Below are 24,264 nucleotides of genomic sequence, written 5' to 3' on the forward strand. Positions count from 1 at the left end.
AAACATATTTTTTCTATTTTTTTTTATAGATTCCCAACTTATTTTTGTGTAAACCAATTGAACGCTACAGTAATCTTTAATTTTAATTATTTGTGGTTCTTTGTCCTAAAAATAGAAACTAAATCCAACAATCTTTTATAAAAGTTCTTAAAAGATAAAGAAAACATATTTTTTTTAGAAGAAATAATAAAACAAGAAAGTTTTAAAGAAACTATTTAAAAGTTTTTTTTCATCGAGATTCCAATACGAGTCATACATATATAATATTTTTCATTACTTTATTTTATACACACACATTTTAGTATTATTTTTTGTAAGATTTTTATCTTCTGGAAGATAGTCTTAAAACTATTTCATTTATTATTTACTTGTTTTTTTTAGATTTTTTCTATAACTATTTTTACTATAAGTTTAACAGATAGTATAGTTAAGGTTAATTATTATATTTTTTAAGTTGATACTTCGTTTTTATTTCTAAAAGATGTATTGATTGAAAAGAAAATATAAATTATTTGATTCGATTTCTAAATAATTGTGAAATTATATGAATATATTAAAATAATAATAAATTTTTTATTTTAATTTTAAAAATAACAGCGTAGAATTTTTTTATCGTGTACGTATTTTTTTAATTTTAATTTAAAATAACTTTTAAATAAAAATTTCGACAGACATAACATATCTAATCAATATATTTTTACAAAACATGTTAAATTTAAAAAGAAAAACAAGAAATTATTTTCTTAAAACTCTATCACTGTTGTTGATTAATAATAAGATGATGTGAAAATAAAGGGTTGTTCTGAGTTTTTAGGTTATAACGACATTGTCGCTATTCAAAATCACTATTATTCACAACAGCGTTTCGATCCCACACACTTGGGATTTCAAAGAGGAACGAAGCAGAGACCTAACCATACTCTGGTGCTTCTAGAAGCTTCCTTTCATCACTGTCCTGCCACACCCTTCAGGCTTTTCATCGCTGTATTGAACCCTTTGATCATCTTTGTGTCTTTTGGTTAGGGTTTGTTTATACTCTTTAGTTATGCGTTGTACGTGTTTGATGAAATTCCTGCTCCATTTCAAGATCATGCTGTTAACTCTGTGTTGATGTGGTGTTTTATTTGTTAATGTTGCAGATGTCACTTTATATTGGTAATCTGTCTGAACATTCTCGAAGAGATGAACTGGAACGTGTATTCCGTCGATTTGGCCAATGTAATGTTCAGCTCAAAAGAGATGGCTATGGCTTTGTGGTATTTGATTTCCCTCCTGATGCGGAAAAGGCTCTGAGAGCACTGAAAGGTAGAAATATATGTGGGGAGGAGTTGACGCTAACATGGTCCAACAAACAGCCTAATACACATTTTTCTAGATTTTCTAGGGGTGGCAGAAGAAACGGGAATGAGTTTAGAGGGAAAACGGGTTTCAGGGGATGGTCGAATCAGAAGATTGGAAGGGAAAATTCTGTGGATGCGCCTGATGAGGAGAGGGGATATCGTCATGATGGTTTTAAAGACTATGTTGGGGAGGAAAAGGATTATGGGGGAGACTTTCCTGATGAAGGGGGTGGAATTATTTCCAAAACGGAGGAAAATGATAGATGGGGTGAGCCAGTTCACGACCTGGTTGACAATGGGAATGGAAATGCGATTGAGTTTGATCGTTATGAGCCTTATCAGGGCCATGATAGGAAGTATGAGAATGAAGATTATCATGGTGGTTACCCTGGTGGTTCTCCTGCAGCCAATTCCCAAGAGAATGTGAGCAGAGCTCACATTGTTCAGGGTACCTCAAATCGTCCAAGTGGGTCAAAGTTCCATCAAACTTGTTTTAGATGTGGTGATCCAGGTCATAAAATGCGAAATTGTCCGAAAGAACATTCTTCACAGTGGAGATACAGTAGCTTGGGTGTTCGGCAAAATAGTAGAATAGACAAGAGTCATGAAGATGAGAATAAATTTGGATTTGCTTTCCAAATGAGGCACCAGAGAGGTGGAAGGAGGTTATCTGTAACCAGGGAAACGTATCGGCCTCAAAGAAAGGAATACGGGGAAAAGAAGCGAAGCAGAAATGAAATGGAATTGCCTAAAAGGTCTAAAGCAAAGATACACAAGAGATCAGTCTCATCCTCTTTGCCATCTGATTACTCTGCATCTCGGTCTCTTTCAAATTCTCAATCTTCGAAGTCATTGCAAAAGTCCAGTTCCCGTTCTAGATCAAGAGCAGTGTCTTCTAGATCACATTCTTCATCATCCAAAATAAGGTCTTTATCCGTATCACTCAATCAGCATTCATCATCTCCAAGCAAAATACAGTTAAATTCAAAAGGCTCATCCATTAATGGTACTGCTGTTGAAACTGTGGATCACTTACCTGCACAGTTGGAGATTTCTCAATCCAAGGACACAGGTGTTACTGTAAATGGGAAAGCTGCAGCAGTGTGTGACACATTTGTGTGTGCTGTGGAAAAGAGCCAATTTGTACAGGAGGATAATCATGAAAATCATATCTTATTAAAATCATCTGACAGAGTTACAGATCTAAATGAACCACCTGTTGAGAATTCATCTCCATTTATAGTAAAAGAGACAGAGGGTCTTAGTCATACTGGACAACATGTATTGAATCCTTCTCCTGAAACTAATGTTAATCTCCATCCCGACATTTCAACCATTGTATCTATGGAAGATATGCACATGGTTCTTAACAATTATGGCTTGGAAGTTCCAAAAGACGATGAAAACAATTTAACAGTTGATGCCTTCTATGGTTGTGCTCGGTTATGGCCTTGGCATCTTGTTTATTACCGTAAGTTGAAGAAAGGTCCAATTTCAACTGAGAATTATGCCAGACGGGTTGCTCAGAATCAGGAATTCGGCATTATAGATAAGTATATAAGAAGCAGTAGTGGATGGGGAGAGCTTGGTCTTCAGAACTCATAGTTGTTATTTATTATTCATACTGCTAAGATGATGCCCTTTAGATTTATTCTCATGGGAGCTACATGTTTTATACTGCCTTTTCTAGAAGGCTCGCAATGAATTTATATGTGATTACTAACTGCTAAAAAGGTAATATGCAAACCATACTATAACTCATTTGTATTGCTTTGCTTACCTATGCATTATGTCTTGTATTTTGGTTTTGTGACAAATTTTCTACAATTGTTATCACTGTTTCAACAGCAGTACCATTTTCTACTCACATTATTTTCTACAATTGTTATCAATGTTTGATAACTTTTCCACAAATTTTCCTACACATCCAATGTAGTGCATAACAGGAAATCTTATTATGCATAAATTAATATGACGTTTCGGAAATTAAAATTGAAAAAATCATATCTTAAGTCTGAACATAACACCGAAATAAAAAAAGAGAATAACAACAAATGCTGTAAAAAAAGGATAGACGTCTCTCACTATTTGATAGTGGATAGAACATAAATAAGAAGAAAGTTGATGGTGAAATTAGATTGGCACTTTGTTGAAAAGCTGGAACACTGATGTTTGTGACAACAAGAGATGGTTTAACGTAGATAGTGAACAAATAATATTGAGTATATTATTGATTAAAAAAATATGATATCTGTCAGTGGCATTGATATAAGTGTGTATAGACATATTTGAATTTGGGCACAGGCAAATAAGATGTACAAAAACACATAGAAATGTATAATGTGTCATTTATGTATATACCGAATAAGCTTTTAGAAAGTAATGGTTACCATCAGCAGAGGGTGAGAAGATCTAGAGTTAGAGGTTGAAAAGAGGATCACTGTCATTATGCACTTACTGGGAAGAGGTTTATTGTGTTGTGAGAAGATGACTACTTTGCATGAAGTTTTCAAAGGATGAAGGATACAATAAATTAATTAACCTGACCTTAGTCTATATTGGCTTTGTTGGTGGCTATTTGGGACAGAGTCCAAGCCATGTCCAGCCATATTGAAGTTTTGTCCCTATAAAAGTGAAATAGGGCACCTCACTCACTCCGTTACATCCAAAAGGTTCAATTTCACATTGAAGTCGAGACCTAAGATATTACACTCGTCTCCCTTAATCCACTGAAATGTAAGTTTCATATCACGTAGAAGTTGAGACCTAAGATATTACACTTGTCTCGTCTCCCTTAATCCACTAAAATGTTTTTTAAGGACAATACTGCAATGGAATTACTAAGTTCTGAAACAAACAATATCTTAGATGTGATAATTGACTCTAAAGAGGTATTAGTGGATTTGAAGTTGGAACATTGAAGAATCACTTGTTCTCACTTGGGTATTGATGCAACACTTTTCAATCATAAGTGTTAGATATCTCTTTCCTATAACTTCATTTTAAATTGTTATACTGACTATAAGTCTAATGTGTTATGCTTTCCTGGTCTGCATCAAATGGGTAACTTCTTTTATTGTCACTCGTGATAAGGAAAGTAGTCTATTTGACTGAGATTTAGTTTTCCTGAAATCTCCCTATTTTGTATTGGAATCACATCTCTGATGATATTTGTCACATAATAGTCATCTTTAATCACGTGTCAGTCATATTTGTCAGTTGCTTCATTTTGGAATTTCCATCATATGAAAAAAGTTACATTCTTCATAAAACTGTGATTGCATATTGATCCCCTTATAAAAAAAATTAATTACATGGATGTGAATCATGAGAACACGTTTTTTTTTTCCATTCTTCTAGTTTGCACAGGGGAGCGGCGGTAGGAAGGACTTTTTCTCCTCATTCTAGAGTATGTACAGATAGCAAAGTGTGGAGAGACATCGAGTTTTTGAAGAACTTAGTTGTTCAACTCTTTGTTTGTTAATCTTTGAACTTGAAACATTTTGAATATTTTGGCTGCCAAAACTCACTTTTAGGTGATTGATGATACATTTGTATCATTTCCATATTACTGGTTGACAATTAACGTAGACCATTTAACAAGTCATGGACTCTCGAATACCAATGAGATGATAAGGTCGGATAAAATAACCACATTGTCTCTCAACAAACTTAACTCTAGTGTTTGAAATTTATCTCAAAGCAATAAAGTTAGTAATAATAATAAAGTAAAAGGGCTTGAGATTGTTGTGTAGAAAAAAAAAATAGAAATTATAAAACAGTAAAAGGAAACAACTTGACTCTCAAGTTTATTTGACAATTGATTTTCTTAAGATTTACTTTTTCAATTCTCACAATGTTTAACTCAATGAACCAAGTATCAATCAAATTCAACATAATCTTATCACTAAGCGAATTAAGAAAAAACTCCAATCAAACAAAAAAAATTATCAACCAGCGCTAAATAACAATTATTTTGACAAAAAGTAGATTTGAGAAAGACCAATAGTAAAACAATGTTTGCCACAAAGAATTTAGTTTTATTGAACATAAATTTCAACTTTACAAATTACTAGAATCAACCTTAAAATTCATAATGATTTTTTTTATAAGTTTTTCTGCCATGAGAATCTCCAAAAAATATTCTCGTTAAGATTTTTTTAACAGTTTCCAACTTTCTAGAATTATAGGATTATGAATTTTGTCAAGATTCTGTTTCTTCGTATTTTGTAGAATATTTGTTTTCAATTTTATTTTTGAGATATTGTAGATTTTGTTCTTTTATTCTTCTTCTCGTTTTTTGTTTTGATTTAAATAAATAACTTGAACTTTTGCATGTTCAACTCATATTTAGTGATAAACGTTTTATTCGCTTCCTTCATACGGTCTATTCCAAAAAATATTATATTATCTACTTAAAAAATACAAAATTAATAGAAATAATAGTTTGACCCAAATAAACTTAATTAAATGAATTTTAATTAAAATAATAAATTTATTCATAATCACAGTAAAAAAATCTACGATTAAAGTTATTAAGTGTAAACAAAATTAGAATCTGAATTTATATTTGTAATAGGAAGAAATGATTAGATGATTCTTGATTGTCGTCAGTGTTAATATTACAACATATATAAACTTTTATCAAATTATTCTTTTTTTCACTATGTATTTGTTAGCTTTTACACCTTTGAAAAATTCGAAGTCACTGCATTTCTGAGATCAAACAAAAACCTATGTTTAAAATCAGCATACTCTTATACTTGGTTTGGCTTCATTTTTTTCAAGGGTGTTCTTCTATTCATATGAGGCTACAAATTGTGTGCATTCACATTTTCTTTCATAAAATGTGATTATTTCTGATAAAGATGGTAAAATAACAAAAAAAATGATAGAAAATTTTCAGCTGACATGTTTAATGGTGTGTTTCTATAGCTACTGAAATCAACTTGAAATTAGAATTGATTGAGGAAAATATGAATCTCATCAAAACACAGGATAATTTAATAACTAAAAGTAAATAAAAACAAATGATAATAATATTAACCATCTTGAAGTTTAATTTTTCATCCCTAATAAATATGCTGTGTCACATATTGTGTGTCTTGGAAAAATATGGACATGCATTTATAAAATTAAGGAGAAATTAAATGAGGTTTTATGGCTGGGTTTGTATTGTCTTCCTAGTTTGAAAATGTTCTTTATTTTGAAAAATAAAAATCTAGAATTGAAAATAATATATCCTGAAAAAGTAGATCCAAAATAAATTATTATGTTTTAGAAATAAAAAACTTGAAGCAAAATCAAAATTCCATTCCACAGAAACACTGGAAAAGAAGATTCAAAATGTATTTTCATATGTACTCCATTTTCATATGTACTCCATTTTATTTAAGGGCATTTTCTTTCTTTTAATATTGGATGAAGGAAGTAATTGAATTAAGGACAACAACAAAATTTTGAATAAATTTTTATTTAGGCTTATTACATTGTGCACCCCCATAAAATTTAAGTACACCTCCATATAATCCAAAAATCATTTTTTCACTTTTAATTAAAAATAAATATAAATTATTCAAATTTTGTGTATTATGTACATGTAGATGAGTGTGGTAGTTTCCCATATGTATCCATAACACATCTTAAAATTTTCGAATAATGATAAGTATGATATGTTAACCGATGTGGCATTTTTATTAACAAATGTTGTATATTTTTTTAATTCACTTTAATTGAGATTATTTTTTAATAAATGTGTACCACGATTGTTTAGATTATTGATAAAATTTATTTTTATGATATTGTTAATTAAAATTATTTTTTCAACTTTTTAATAAATGCCAGTGAAAGAATATTTCCTTAAGTGACTTTGACAAATAAATCCTTGTTAATGTCCAGGAAGTTTAGGATTAATGTCCCAGACAAGAAATACAATTTTTTTTTCTTCAAAATGTTACTTTTAAATAGAATTCAAAATTACCAAATTTTAAATAATTCAATTATGTTTATAAAATTTTAAAATTTCAAATTTTAATTTTTTTTATGCAAATTGGTAGAGATCTCTCACATCAATCAGAGATAAGATCAATTCATAGTATATAAATTGATGTAGATCTTACCTTACAAGTCAGATTTGTAATGTTGAATTATGTTTTAAATTCATTTTTTAAGATGGTATCAATCATTTAGAGTCTATCCTAATACATTTTTAAATAACTTCAGTTGCACCCTGCATTCCAACCTCCCTTTCAACCGCAACACTTTCATTCTTCCCCACTCGAGCAAACTTTGAGAGAATAGTTTCATTACAGTGTGTATGAGAAAGTTTGCAAGAAGATTCGTTGTATTCTATGTGTTCGCACAATGTGAAGATAATTTTTTTTAAGTTTTGTATCTCCCTTTTTACACTTCTTTGATTTATTTATTTTTTTGTGTTTTGAGACTTTCAAAAGAGCGACGACAAATTTAGAAAAATAAAATGTTGTTTTTGCTTAAACTAATAATAAAAGTAAGCATATTTTTAAAATATCATTCTATTTTATTTGATTTGATTTTTTCATTATTTAAATAGAAATAATTTAATCATGGTTAACTTATATTTTTATGACACAAATTAGCTCAAATAACTTTAAAAATAATTTTTTAAAATAAAAAGAATATAAGTGAGTGGAAACCCTAAAACATAAACTTAAAGTTCACTTTTTAATACCAATAATATATTTTATTTATTTAAAATATTTTAAAAATAATAAATTATTTAGAAAGATGAAAGCGGTAGGATAAGCGTGGGTTGAGAGATTTGTGGGATTTTTGTTGACCTATGACTACAATCCAATGAGAGGATGATTAATGTTATAACTCAATTACTCTTTGCATTTATCTTTCTATTCAATGCTTCATTCAATTTATTATTCTCCTTCTCTTTCAATATTTTACACACTTTCTCATCAATATTATAAAAGCTCACACTAATTTCAAAACTACACATTAGGTAAAAAAATGTCATTTTATAATTTATGAACAAAATGATTTTCTTTGAATATAACATATATTATAATGTACAATTCATGATCAAAATTACTTTAATTATATTTAATAATTTTAAAATAATTTTATTAAAATGAATTCAACTCAACTTTGAAATAAATGTATGCTTAGTTAATTTTTCAGAAATGTTCGTGTTAAGAACGTTGAGGTTCACATAGTTACAATTTATCATCGCAGGTGGTCACAGCAATGCAATCTCAAGATCATCCTTGTGAAAAATAAAAATAAAAGTAATAAAATATTAATATAGAATATAAATCAAATTTACAATTTTAGGAGAATAATTTTAATACTAAACTTGTCTTAAAAGTATTTGATATTTTATGTATAAGAAAATCATTAAATAAGAATTAATTTTAAAGATAAAAAATAATTAATTATTATATTAATTAAATTATATATTATTTTATAAACTAATTTTTTTATATCTAAAATAATTAAGAGACTAAATTTTTTTTGATATCATACAGTCATGTGCATAATCATTTGATATGATTTGATGATTAATTATCTCAAACTTCAGATTTAATCAAACGAACCTTTTTCGACTCTCACCTCATCTATATGATTCTATTATATCAGTAGAGTCAGGATCGTCTCATTCACAGGACACCCACAAATTCATACACCCTAATAACAATCTTAACACGATGTTTCCTTTACTGAAAATACTATGTCTTGACCACACTTTCACCTCATTACATATATCATTTAACACATCAATACACCAATCACATCATATTTTAAACTTTTTAAACAATCAAAGTATATATCAAATTAGCTACTAATATTTTAGATTCTAAATTAGTGGTCTCTAAAAGGCTAATAGAGACTAATTTAGAACATAAGTAATTAGTAGCTAAAACCTTGGTAGTTAATAATTAGATACCAATCTAGAAACTACTTTATAAACTTTTATTAATAATAGAAAATAAATACCAATAATTTTGTAGTTTATAAAATAATATCTAATTTAGTCTATAATGCCTAATTATTTTAGTCTCTAAAATTAATTTATATTTAATTATTTTCTTGTAGTGTAATATTAAGTAAGGGCAACGCGGATGGTTGCATTGCCATAAAAATAAATAGGGATTGAATTATTCACAAGAATAAGAGGTTTAATTAGATATAAAATAAATTAAAGCACATCAAATTCTAATTTTACTTGACGATGTAAAATAATTCCTCTTTATTATTGGTCAAAATTAAATGTTAAAAAAAAGGACCTCACTTATTTGTCAAATAACCAATTTTTTGTGTGTGATATATACTATCGTGTATTACTTATATTGATTGAATAAGAAATTGTAAATTGAAATAATATCTAACATGTTTAATATTGTTTATTAAGTATAATAACCCCAGCAAGTTTAAGATTATGATATAGTGTAGTATCCAATCTACTATTAGATTAAGTTAATTCAAATATTGATCCATATGACTTAAAACGTCCTTTATTTTGAAAAAGTAAATAAGATATTATATTAACATGTATTTTGAAAAGATTCAAAATTATTTATATTTTTTAGATTGTTTTTTTATTTATATTTATTTTTGCCAATATTGTTTTACGAGTTGTTGCTATTAACTAGAGATTAAATTAAAGACAAAGAAAGTGATAAAAGATAATTAAACAATAACTACAAACTATTTTAATTCGAATAGAAAAAAAAATCTTACTCATACACTGATTAAATAAGAAATTCAAAGATAGATAATTAAAACATCTTGCATTCATTCTTTTATTTTATATATAGTCAAACTTACATAGTTTATATAATGATGAAGAAAACGGACTAACTAAATATTTAAAATGGTCAACCTAGTGAAATAATTAACCATTTATTAAACATAACTCCTATAAGCAATGCTATTTACCCTAAACTTTTTGTGATCTTTAACATAAAGATCAAAAGTTAAGTAAGTAGCACTTCTTACAGAATGTGCTTAGAGAAAATGATAGAAGAAAGATCTTAAAAAAAGGATAATTTTTAGGTTTATACCAGAATGCAAGAATGGCACTAGAGATGTTGAATACTCTATCCATGCCTTATGACAGGGTTTTTGTCATCAGGAAAATGAATCAAAGTGGTTTTCTTGCATTTGGGGCACTGGTGGTTAGCACCATTGATCATCACATACATGAGACAATTAGGGCAACCAACAAGTATCAGTGAAATAGGTTCAGCACTGCTAGGGTTTCCAAGATTGTAGTTGTTGCTGTCATCTTGGTTGATCTCAGTGGACACACATGAGATTGGTGGTGATGCTGCTGCTAATGGAGGTGGGGATTGAGGTCTGTTGTCAAGAACCCTAGGTGGGGATAGGTTCAAATTCAAGCCAAGTTCTGCAGCACTTCCATTTCTGTCACTCATGGTTCTGAATATGTTGCTGAAGTATGTTAGTTGTTTTCACTTGAGTTGTTAAACAATGAAACACACATAAAAATGTAATTAGAAAAAGTAATAAGGTGAGTGTTTATGTACCTTAAAACTCTAGAAAGAGCAAAGTGATGAAAAGGAGAAAGATGTAACAAGCTCCAAAATCAACAATGTGATATATGTTATGGGGTTAGTCTTGTGCCATTTTATAGAATAAAAATGGAGTAGGTGAGTTCAAGCAATTACTTTGGCAAGAGTGAAATTTGTGTCTTCTTCCTCTCATTGTTATTTTTGTCGGTTGATCATTAATTGCTAATAATAATTTATTGAGTTGTTAGTATTCATTTAGGTGATGAATTAGATATAACAAAATGAAATGAAGGATAATTACAATGCAATTTACTCTTTTTATTTTTTTTAATAATTATATTAGGTTCACTCTATTTATTTATGACTAGTATTAATGGACAAAACGGACTATTTTGTCGGATATCAAATATTAAACGGACTATTTTGTCGAATATCAAATATTGTTGACTATACAAATGTATCTATTTATTAAGTATAATTTTCAATAATTCTAAACCTTAAATCCTAAATCATAAATCATACATTCAAATGTATAATATCATCATATTTCATCAAAATAAATCATGAACCATCATACACTATTATTTCATGCATGATCACAAACCAAATCACAAAACATTCTTAACACTATAAGAAAATCACTAAATATCAACTAAATTTAGAGACCAAAAATACTTAATCACTATTTTAGAGACTACAAAATTAGTAGTATCTAAATTGGTTTCTATTATTGATAAAAAATTATAAAATAGTTTCTAAATTGGTAAATCTAAATTAGCTACCAAGGTTTAGTAACTAATATTTTAGTTTTTAAATTAGTTTATAACAAACAAATAAAGACTAATGTAGAATATCAAGCAGTAAGTAGCTAAAACATTGGTAGCTAATAGTTAGATACTAATTTAAAAACTACTTTATAATTTTTAATTAATAATAGAAATTACTTTATATACCAATAATTTTTTAGTTTAAAAAATTATCTTTATTTTAATTAAATAGTAACTAATTAATTTGGTCTCTAAAATTAGTTTCTATTTAATGATTTTTTTATAGTGTAATATATCATAAAATCAAATCAAGTTTATCTAATACTAATATATTTCAAAACGCTCAACTCCAATAAAATCAAAATATCATTTAGATGTATTCCAAAAGATTCATATTAAGTATATTTTATTAGATACTAACTTTTGACCCATTCTAAGTATTTTTTTTATATAGAAATTTTATCTACATTTAAATTCAATACATCAAATAGAACATAATTTTTTATAACCAACAATGATTGCTAGCACTACAAGAAAATCATGAAATAGAAATAATTTTAGAGGAAAAAAATAATTAATTGCAATAGTAACTAAATTAAAGACCATTTTAGAAACTATTTTTTTTATTTCTAAATTAATTTCTATTATTGTTAAGTAGTTTCTAAATTGGTATCTAATTAACAACCAATGTTTTAACTACCAATTATTTAGATTATAAATTTGGTAGCAAAAATCTTAGTTGCTAATTAAATACCAAATTAGAAACCATCTAACAATAATATAAACTAATTTAGAAACCAAACATTTTTTTAGTCTCTAAAATGATTTCTAATTTAGTCACTATAACAATTAATTATTTTTTATTGCTAAAATTGGTTTCTATTTCATAATTTTCTCGTAATGTAGAGCGAGATAATCTCACTTGAATGTCTCTCTTTTAGAAAAAAAGAGAGTGTTTTTCAATCTTTTTCTAACCAAACACCCAATTGTCACTTAAACGTCTATATATCATTACTTCAACATCATCAAAATGTTTTAGTGACTAAACTTTTTTAGGACAAATAATTGTCACTTTTTTAGGACTAAAATGGTCTCTTATTTAGTTACTATAGCAACTAATTATTTCATAATTCTATTTATATGGTAGTAAACATAGTCATCAAATAGTTAATGTCATTCTCGCAACAATCAATAACTAATCATAATCAAACAATAATGAGGTACATTCAAACTAATAAGACCACTTATGAGGGTTTTAAATATCCTATTTATTATCGAATACATTCTACACGTGTTAAACATAAATAACAATAATATCTTTATTGTAGTACAATACTTAATCAAACTAAAACCAAAGCATAATTGATCTTAAAACCAAATTTTTTTTTGAAAACTTCAGCATAGTTATAAATTTTCTTCTACCTATATAGTTATAGTTTCATCATTGTAATAATATCTGTAAAATAAAATCATTAAATAACAACCAAATTTAGAGATAAAAAATAATTAGTTACTATATAACTAAAATAGATACTATTTAGAGATAAAAAATAATTAGTTACTATATAACTAACATAGACACTATTTTAGAGAGTAAAAAATTATTATCTAAAGTGATTTATGTTCTTGTCGGCTGACCTGAATCGGGTCTTAGTGGTGGATTCTAGGCCAACTTTTCTTTTTTGTTGTTGCTGCTTTGAGATGCTTGAAATTCACAGTAACGGGACCTCCACCTGTTGACAAGACTCTGATGATCAAGTCAGTAAGAGTATATAATTATGAGTATAGTGAGTAGTGTATGGAATGACACTTACCTTTTTATTAGGGTCTTGAGACCCTTTTATAATACTTGTAGATCCTCTCTTTAGGAGTTAACAACCATAAAGATATTATATTAATATATTCATTTATTTTAGGGGTGTGGACAGAGTACTATCTCTTATTGTTTATTTTCATTTAGAATAAATACATATGCCTAACTAGTTCAATTGTTTTATATTCATTACTTCCTTTTGAATATATTTTGTCAGTTGTTTGGACTGACTCCTTAACACATCATTGGGCCAACTTCTTAACACATCACTGAGCGTATTATCATTTTGGGCCGAGTTAAGTATTTACCTTCTTAAACTAATTGAGTTATAATAGTGTTTTTAAGTGTTGAGATCGGTATTAAAAGGGTTTCTAAATTGGTATTAAAAAACTAATAGAGATTAATTTAGAATATAAGGTAGTTACTAGTTAAAACTTTGGTAGTTAATGGTTAGATAACAATTTAATCAATATAGTAACTAATTATTTTGTTATCTAAAATTAATTTTTATTTAATAATTTTCTTATAGTGTATTCTTTAAATAACACAATCAAAACTAATGAAAACATTAGTTCATTAATAAGTATTTAATAGAAAATATCATATATTTTTATCTTCAACATATAATTTTTTCAATATAAATTTAAATAATTAAATCAATTTTCCCAATCTTAATATCTGTATTTTGTAGACATTGCTTCAACAATTTATAAGTTAGGAAAATCTTAATTTGCTCCTCTAAGAAATTTAATTCACAAATCAAACCTATTACTACAAACTAAACTAGCAAAAATACATTTAATCCGCTCGTATCTCACATGAAATCTTAAAATTTAATATTTTTTAAATAACATTTTTTATTATAATTTGATTTAAAAGATAAAGTCAATAATTAAAGAAAAAAAATTAGAATTTGGAAATCAGAATTTACATATGTTGGTGCAAATCAAACGTAAAAATTTGGTTTGAATTTTATTTAATGTTCTAATCAAATATCATGTATTTTTTGTTTTAGTATGTTTAACTTATTCCTTTTTTTTTAGTTCATAACTTAGACTCCAAAATTGCGTATAAGGTAGTATTTAAATCTATGGAAAGCTTAATAAAACATTTATGTGCTAATTGGACTTGGATCATGCATAAATTTTAACTTGAAGTTAAACACATTGTTTTGTACTCACAACCTAACATATAGGTATAATATTTTGAGTATTTAGTAAGTTCTACATGTTGAAGACACAAATATAAAACATTTATTGAATAAAGAATATTTATTAAATTTAATAAACGTATGTTGATATCATAATATATATATTAGAAAGGTAAATATATATATATATATATATATATATATATATATATTTTAAAGATAAAATTGCGATGAAGTTTAAATACCACATATGAATAAAAAGGTACTCTATTTTTAGTATTTTTTTTTCTTTTTCACAATTTTAAAATTACTTTAAAATAAAATAAACTTAAAAAAGTTGAAGTTTTCAACAACAATGGTTTGAAGATCTTCAATTTTTTTTATGATATAGCTATAATAATTAGCATTCATGGATATCTTTTTAAGAGATCTCAATTGCATTGAAATTATATTTACTAGCTAAAATAAATTTATTTTTATTATATTACAAAAAATATATATATATTTTTTTATTTGTATGAATAACTAATTTTAAAAATTACAATTTAATATATATATATATAGTTTTGTAAAAGTAATATTAAAAAATTACATAGTCGTTATTTTTAAAAAGATAAGTTATTTAGTTACTTTGAAATTGAAAATATTGATATATGATAATAATTTTTAAAAAAAAATTAATGACTAGTCTCTTTATTTAACATTTTTTATTAAAAACTTAACAATTTTTTTGAAACCGAAAAGAATACATCTAATTTTTATTTTTGATTGGACTAAAATGTCAAATCAAACTGAAAGCACTCCTATAAACCATTATCAATAGTGTCTATAATATCAAATATTATTATAATATTAATTAATATAATACTTAATTTTTTAAACTTTTCTAACAACGTACTTAATTTTAACTTTTCTCTACTTTTTATTTTTAAATATATTATTAATATCAAGACAAACACATATAACATTTACATTTTATACATAAACTTTAATGAAATGTTTCTAAATAAATTTCATTTTGTAACCACATGTTTTTATCAGTGAATAGAAAAAAAAAATACTAAATGCTAACATTTTAAGTTATATTTTAAAAATATAAATTATATTTTTAACTATTTTATTAATTTTTTAAAATTATATTTTTTAAATTTTATGAAACTATATGTTTGTCTTTTTCTAACTAGATCTCGTTTAGAAAGTTATTATATCTTAATCACTTTCAATCGATCAAATTTTGATATGAAATAAGTATATTTTTAACTTTAAAGTTTGCTTATATCTTTATTTTAATTTTATTTAAGAGTGTTTTAATATAAATCTATTATAAAAAACTAATTATTAGAATTTAGAATTTATGATTTTGAGTTTATGGAAACAAATGAATTATATTACTTCTGATATATTAAATATGTGCATATATATTGATATTATTTCTTTTATGATTAATTGAATAATTTAATTGAAATTTGTGAGTGTTTTATAATTTTATTATTATTTTGTTTTAGTACATAAGGAAATGATTCTATAGGAGCCGGATTTCCATATAGCGTTATTTTTGTTCTGTTATATATTTATTTGATTATATAATATAAATATGTAGTTGAATAATTTTATTCAACTTAAAACTACATATTTTTGGATGTTATACATTTTATATATTAAATGTAATAAATATATTATATTTAATAAATAATGAAGATACTAAATATTCGTTTAATCAACATCGAAACTAACAATACCAAATACTCATTTAATAAATATTATAATTAATAATATTAAATATTCATTTAATAAATATTGTAATTAATAATTTAATGAATACGCTATATGTTCTGTATTTGTGTTTTGATAAATTTGGTTAACTTTTATCTGCCTGCATTGTTTGATGTGGAATATTAAAGGGTGTTTGCAATTATTTATTTATCATTCAATATATGTTTATTATTGCTGTTTTTTTAGTACACAAATTATTTTTTTTTTAATAAATTGAATAAAATTTTAACGTTCTAATTACATCACGTTTTGGTTCGTGGAATATACTGATATTTAAATTACTTTTTTTGATTAGTATTCTAAATTTGAAATAGTTGAAACCAATCAATTTTTTTTATTGTAGTACTAAAAAGGAAAATTGTTAAAACTTTTGTATAAAAATATTATTTACCTTAATTGATTATTTTTTAATGTGAATATTAATTTTTTTACATATAGGTTTCCATCTCTTTTAAAAATACATATAAGATATAGACAAGAAAAATAAATAATTTTACATGTGTATGATAAATTTATTAAGTTCACAATGAAAATAGATGAGTATGAAAGTCATAAATATTCTTCTCATCCAAATGGTTATAATGGTTATATATGCTTTGGAGGAAATTCAAAAGTTTGGTTTTATTAATGTCTGGCTGGAATATGACTTTGTTTTGGTTTGTGCTGCGTTCATTGATAGGAACAAACACTACAAGAAAATCATGAAATAGAAACCAATATTTAGATATCAAAATAATTAGTTGCAATAGCAACTAAATTAGAGACCATTTTAAAAACTAAAAAAAAAATTGGTTTCTAAATTAGTTTCTATTATTGTTAAATAGTTTCTAAATTGATATCTAATTAGCAACTAAGGTTTTAGATACCAAATTTAGAAACTAAATAATTGGTAGTTAAAACCTTGGTTGCTAATTAGATACCAATTTAGAAACTATTTAACAATAATAGAAACTAATTTAAAAACCAATTTTTTATTTAGTTTATAAAATGATCTCTAATTTAGTTACTATTACAACTAATTATTTTGGTCTCTAAAAATTGGTTTCTATTTCATGATTTTCTTGTAGTGAAATGTTTCTAGGATGCTTCGTAATTGATGAAATACTTGTCTTAATTACTGTGCAAAAATCAGGTTTATGGTTACTCGTATTTTTCATGAGAAGAATGCATGTGTTGATAAGTTGACTAATTTATGATTTATTCATAGAGAATCCTTTCACTGGTATAATAGGTTTCCATCTAGTATGTTCTTAGAATTCTTTATTAATAAGTATAGTCTACATTTGTTAATATATGAGTTTTGGTTTGATCCCCATATTTTTGTATTTTTTTTAATAATAATTTTTTTCATGTGACGACAAAGGATTGTTGTAACTTGAGGTGTCAGCATAACTGAGATGTTAAGTAGCATAATGATGACTAACAACTTTTTATAAAAAAAATATATCATAAAAAGTAATTACAAAACTCAAAATACTCTTCATAAATGATAAATTTATTAAGTTCACAATGGAAAAAGATGAGTAGGAAAGTCATAAATATTCTTTCATCCAAATGGTCACAAGAGTCACAAAACTCAAAATACTCTTTTAAAAATTAAAACCACTTTTTTTTTTTACAATTAAAAATAATTTATTTAGAGTTAAACTTAACAATTAATGTTTGTAACAAATTTGTGATAAATTTATAACTTTATTTTTGTGATAAATTTTTTAACTTGACAATGAAAATAGATAAACATGGAAAAGTGGTAAACATGGTAATATTAACTTTTTACAATGATAATAATGATGTTAATCTAATCCGAAATTACCTTTTATTTCACCTATCAAACACCAAATGAGTGTCTATAAAACTATGAATGCCATCATCACTTTTTTTAGACCCTAATTAATTATATTTGAAGTGCCACCATTTTCAATTTTGATGCAATGAGGCAAAAGCTTGATGGAATAACTGAAACTCACATAATTTCTGAATGCAGTTGCTTTGAGTTTCTGTCTCTACCAAAAATGCATACTTTGAAGGAGAAATTCATACCCACTATTTCTTCTTTATTTCCTGAATATCCCAAATCCTCCATCACTCAGGTTCTGTTTCTTCTTTTCATTCTTTTTTCTTTTACAAAAAAAAAAAAATGAAGGATCCTTCTACTTTTACTAATCTGCATTAATTTCTGTTATTTTCATTGTTTTCACATACCCAATGCCTATTTCATGATTTAATTCAGCTAGTGGTGATTCAGATTTGGTGTCTACATAAAAAAAAATATCATTTCATACTAAAAAATATTAAATATGTTTTTTATTTATGTAATTCTACATGAAATTAATTTTCGTCATTAGTTTACAATAAAAATTTATTTGTTAAGTAAAAAAACTATAATAATTTATTTTAATAGTTTTTTACTATAAATATAAAGGAAGTCTAAATTTGGATTAGAAAAAAAAATCGCATTATTACAATATATGCAAATATATTTAATCCTAGAAAAATAACATTGAATATTATAATAAATTATCAAAATAAAATTCCAACTGAATAATAGTGCTACAAGTAAATAAAGAGAATGTTTTGTGTTTGTACATTAATAACTTGGATTTAAAATCTTTAAATGCATTCTTAGTGTCCTCTACGATAAATGAATGGTAACTCTTATAATTTTGTATTGAAAATGTTACAGTTTACACAAATAAAATATCTTAAATTTTATTTGTTTAATTAAAATTATTTATCTTTTAAATATTTTATTTGAATAAGATAATTTAAATTTACTTTTTTTTTAAAAAATTATTTGAATAAAGCATTTTAATTATCACTAAACATAACTTTTAATATTAAATAATACTAATAATTTAAAAATATCATTCTGTGATATTTTTCTATTAAGATTGTTTTTCAATGTTTAAGAAAAAAATTGATTTGAAGTCCACAAAGGATTTTCTCTAATATTAGTCCAGGTTATTTTTGAATTATGTTGGTTGGGGTTATTTTTTTGGCAAACTTGTTTTTCCTTATATCAACTAAAATAAATTCCTCAATAACATTGATAAAAAGCAAAAAGCAATCACAATTAACATTTGACGGAAAGTATTTTCAGAATATTTAAAGAGAGTAATTATTGATTTTTTAAACCATAAATTCTAAATCTTAAATCTTAAATCTAAAATATAGAACTCATACATTGAACTATAAAATAGGTGGTCTAAACATGTGATTTAACTCAACAAATTCTTAATAGAATTATCTTATTAATTTAACATAAACATATGTAAATTTATATGACTAAAAATTAATATATTTTATTCTATATAAATAAAAATGAAAACCTAAATATTTAGTTTTATAAAATTGGATTATACTTAATATTCATTTCTTAAAATTGTAAGTGGAAAAATTACGACATTATTTGACACAAGGTTTTTATTTGTGTAGGCCAGCCCCTGTTCTAAAAAGGGTAAATCTTTGTCTTCATATTGGTCTTATATTTTTGCTACGGTTGGCTTTATTGGATCCAAGACAAGCAATCACAAATCAGTTTCTGTTGGGAGTAACTGCGAAAATTTTACTAGTCCCATGAGTAACAGAAAGGATTTATTGAATGATAAAAGTGATGAAAAAGATGATGCCTCTAGAAAGAGCAGAAGCAGTTCTGAAGCTTTTGATGAACTCTATGAGAAGCATTCTCCAACAACTCCCATCAAGCCTCTACCCAATTTCACTGATCATTCTACTTTCATTTCTCATGACTTGAATCAATTTTTTGAGTCCTGCCTTCCTAATACAACAAAAGGGTGTCAGAGGGTCCTACTTTACAGGTAATTTTCTGCTTTCTACCTTTTAGTTTCTTCATTCAATTCTTTTAGCTTTTTGTTCTTCACAAATATTGAGTTTAGTTATTGGATTTTTGTGTCTTTTTTTGAAAATGTGTTCTTTGAAGAATCCATGTAATTGTATATTAATGTGGATGTGTTGTAATGTTGGTGGAATCTCCAGCAACATTGATTTAACATTACTCTTTGAATTAAGGACAGTACCATGAAACATGGCATATCACTTCGTACACTTCTTCGCAACAGTGCTAAACTTTATGGTCCTGGTTTGCTGGTATGTCAACCTTTTATGAGCAAAAAAATGTCTGTCTTCTGTTATGGTGTTCATTGGAGATTTACTGCAGACTAATGTATTATTCTATTGTTGTATTTTGCTATCTATTTTGCAAAACATTTAGATTGCTGGAGATACGCAAGGAGCTGTGTTTGGTGGACTGGTAGATTGCCCCATGCAACCCACTGCAAAGAGAAAATATCAAGTCTGTAAACTTTTTGTTCTCTTTTGAATTAATGTTAGGAGTTTAAGGTCTAAGAACAAATTTATCCACTAATAACTTGTGATCTTACAGTAGACTCTTAAACTTCTAAGAGTTTATGAGTTAATCTTAGGATTTGATAACCTTAAACATTCTTACACATCTTGAAATATAATTTTGTTCTGTTTGTTGTGGTAATAGGGGACAAACAAAGCTTTTGTATTTACAACTGTAAATGGTGAACCAAGGCTATTTCGACCTACTGGTAAGGGTTCTTATTGGTTGATGTACAAATACATTTTATGTATGAAAAGCAGTTTGTTGGGTGAGTTAGTCCCAACATGTTGTGGATATTTGCAGCTTAAACCAGATTGTCTTGAGTAGAAGATCCTATGGTATATAAACAAAATACCTTTATTTATATGAAGATGTTGAAACAATTCAAATTTCAGAGATATTAATGAATTATGTTGTTCACACATTATTAACAAAAAAAAAGAGAAAAATTTATATTATGTAAGTAGATTCAAACTTCATTTTAGACTATTTCTGACTTAAAATGTGTAAATTATCAGATTTGCAGGGTATATCTATTTGAGTATTTTATTTTAAGCATGAAAAAGTTGTTTCATTCCTTTTATATATTTTTTTTTGTAGGTGTCAATCGCTACTATTACTTATGTTTGTATGATTTGGTTGCATTTGGTGGTGGTGGTGGCAGCCCTGCTTTATGCTTAGATGAAGATTTGTAAGAACTTCAATAGTGTGTTACTTAAACTTTGTTAAACCAATTTATTAATTTTTTAAGTAACACTAATCGAATCTCTATGTTTGATTGAATCCTTGTGGTTGGAAAGGTTAACTGGAAGCAGTGGACCATGTGATACATTTGGAAACATGTGTTTGGCTCACACCTCAGAATTTGAATTGAAGAATGTTGAGGTAATGCTTATTTAAGAAGTTAATTAGTAGCTTAAATCTCTTTTTTTGTAATTTAATTTGCTTGTGTACTTTAAAATTTGATGTAATTAACTTATTATTTGTCTCTATGATTCCCATTGAATTTAATATGTAAAGGTAAAGAACAAATACAATGTACTAGCTAGGTTGAATTTGTGACAAGATTTTGGATAATATATATGAAGTCATAGGTTTTAATCTCAAAGCAATTATTAATGCAATTATTGTACACAAATATTGAAAATTGAATTAAACTAGTTTCTCTAAATTAAAAAATTATATTGAGAAAATTGAATTGATTTACCCAACCAAAACATAAAAAAAGTCAAAACAATTCAATTTTTAACTGAAAAAATGACCATAAAAAAGAAAAAATGTTACACAAGCCCTTTCTCTTGATTGGTTTCTTTATAAAAAGTTTTCATGTTAGACATCACTATGCAACTTGACATCTCAGCTAGGCTCACACCTCAAGTAACAACAATCATATGTCATCACATGAAAAAAATTATTATTAAAAAAATAAAAAATACAAAAAATACAAAAATATGAGGACTAGACCAAAACTCATATGTTAACAAAAACGATACACATGTAGATTATAGCTATTCATAAAGAATTCTAAGAACAGATTAGCTGAGAGTCTATTATACCAATAAAATGATTCTCTATAAATAAATCTTAAATTAGTCAACTTATAAGCACACGCATTCCCTTCAAAACCCTTTCTCTTGATTGGTTTCTTTGAAATTTTGGTTTTTTATTATATAATGATGTTTGATTTGTCTATCTAACTATCCCCTTATTGGGACTTTTCTTCTTGTTTTTCTCCACTTCTTATTTCTATTACCATAACCATGATTTACTATTTACACACAATTTCTTCTATGTGCAGTTGTGGGGTTTCACATACACTTCTCCTTACCTTATTCAAGGTTGAGATGCTTTTTGTTGAGATGAGTAGAATAAGCGCACCCCACTATCTCTCTTCAACTACATACACCTAGCAATGTATTCATATATAGATTACCAAATTTTGTGGTGTGATTTCTATTCTCTACTAATTTATCAATCAGATGTATCATCAGAAATTTTGTTTCCAAGTTATCATTAGATTACATTTAAAGTTCCAATTTGCATAGTTTTAATTTGTGAGATTTGTGAAAAAAATTTATCATTTTAACAATTATACATTAAAATATATCAGTTTATAATTATGATTTGATCAATGCAATTTTTAAAATTATATAATATTAGGTAAAAACATATCAATACTCTTTATAGAATCTTCTATAATACTGAAAATTCAAATATTAGGGAAGACTATAAATATAAATTTAGGGTTATGCAATATTTAACTTCTCATGAACATAAAATTTACTAAAATAATTCTGACCATAAACCAAACAAGATATTTTGTGATAGTTGTTTATGCTCCTCCTTCCACACTTAGGCTGTGCTCTGGCATTGCACTATACTAATGTGTTTTCTCCTTTGAAAAATTTACAGAGATGTTTATAGGTTGATTTGGGTCGGTGTATTGTGTATTTTTTAAAGGTTATGATACGTAAACGCATCATACCATATTTCTCTGTTTAATGTAATTACATCCCTCGATCTTCATAGTAATTTGAGACAGCATAGGTAGAAAAAAGCAAACAAAAAACAGAGTAGAATGGTCTGGAAAATAGAATTAAATTATGCAAATGCTCCACTAAAAAGGAGTTTTTTTGCCCATAATTATCTTGAAGATATATACCTTTGTTCATCTTCACCTTCAATGTAAAGCATATACCCTAAAAGATCTTGAACCAAAAACTATCCAAATTAGTACAAGATCAAGGAACAGGAAATTGATGAAACAACTATCTAAATTAGCTTAAGATGATCTATACCATTGCAATTTGTCTATAGAAAATAAATTAAATTTGCATGTTTCTTTCCTAATAGAAGAGAATCATACTATAATGGGATGAAATGTATATATTTAAGACTGTAGTACAAAGTATATTAAAAGAAATAGCGATGAAGAAGCATTATACACAATTAACAAGAACTTAACCACAGAGACATGTTTCCAACAGTGTCAACCCTGGTTTCAAGACGAGTATCACATTACCAAGTAATCAAAATCACAATAGAAATAAAATCTGAATTTCCAAATGGTATCCATATACTTTACAATTGACAATAGTATACAAAAGACTGTTTGTGATTGAACCTTAAATGTTAACTTAGGCCCAAAAATTCCAGCAACAAAACAGCTGACCAAGTCCACAATTTGGAGTAAGGGGCAGGGAATGAATGATGAGGTAGAATTAAGTTATAATGGGAATGACAAGGAGAGAGTGTGGGATATCTTTTGATCATTGGTGAGTTATGGGCAAAGGATTTTTTTTTCTGTAGTAACTTTGGCTCTGGGCAACAAAACTTTAATTCCTTTGAATCACCTTCTTCATCTAAATAATGCATATGTTTATCTCCAGCAATTTTCTTAAGCCTGGTTTGATTCATCATATGTGCTCAAATATCCATAACTATTTCATAGTGTCATATCACATCAATTTAGTCTTTTTTATTTTATCATTTGTCCAAGTCCTACAATTTTGAAGCAACGGTCACAATTATAGA

At 26.5% G+C, this 24,264-nt stretch overlaps 2 protein-coding genes across 5 annotated transcripts; both read left to right on the forward strand.

Moving 5' to 3' along the window:
- The first annotated feature begins 785 nt into the window (after positions 1–785).
- Positions 786–4,943, forward strand: LOC137827467 (uncharacterized). 4 transcript variants are annotated; one of them, XM_068633621.1, is made up of 3 exons: positions 786–1,018; positions 1,140–3,074; positions 4,701–4,943. In XM_068633621.1, the coding sequence occupies exon 2, from the start codon at positions 1,140–1,142 to the stop codon at positions 2,943–2,945; it is 1,806 nt and encodes a 601-aa protein (XP_068489722.1). In that variant the 5' UTR covers positions 786–1,018; the 3' UTR covers positions 2,946–3,074; positions 4,701–4,943. The 4 variants fall into 4 exon arrangements, with proteins under 4 accessions (XP_068489722.1, XP_068489723.1, XP_068489725.1 ...); XM_068633622.1 differs by having other exon boundaries at positions 806–984; XM_068633624.1 differs by having other exon boundaries at positions 848–1,052.
- A 14,944-nt stretch (positions 4,944–19,887) lies between these two features.
- Positions 19,888–22,759, forward strand: LOC137828522 (uncharacterized). Its single transcript, XM_068635131.1, has 7 exons — positions 19,888–20,182; positions 20,399–20,471; positions 20,596–20,676; positions 20,875–20,938; positions 21,331–21,421; positions 21,531–21,615; positions 22,529–22,759. Exons 1-7 carry the CDS (start codon positions 19,941–19,943, stop codon positions 22,571–22,573), a joined length of 681 nt encoding a protein of 226 aa, XP_068491232.1. The 5' UTR covers positions 19,888–19,940; the 3' UTR covers positions 22,574–22,759.
- Positions 22,760–24,264: the final 1,505 nt, after the last annotated feature.

Source organism: Phaseolus vulgaris, chromosome 7 (assembly GCF_000499845.2).
Source record: "Phaseolus vulgaris cultivar G19833 chromosome 7, P. vulgaris v2.0, whole genome shotgun sequence".
Lineage (NCBI taxonomy): Eukaryota > Viridiplantae > Streptophyta > Magnoliopsida > Fabales > Fabaceae > Phaseolus > Phaseolus vulgaris.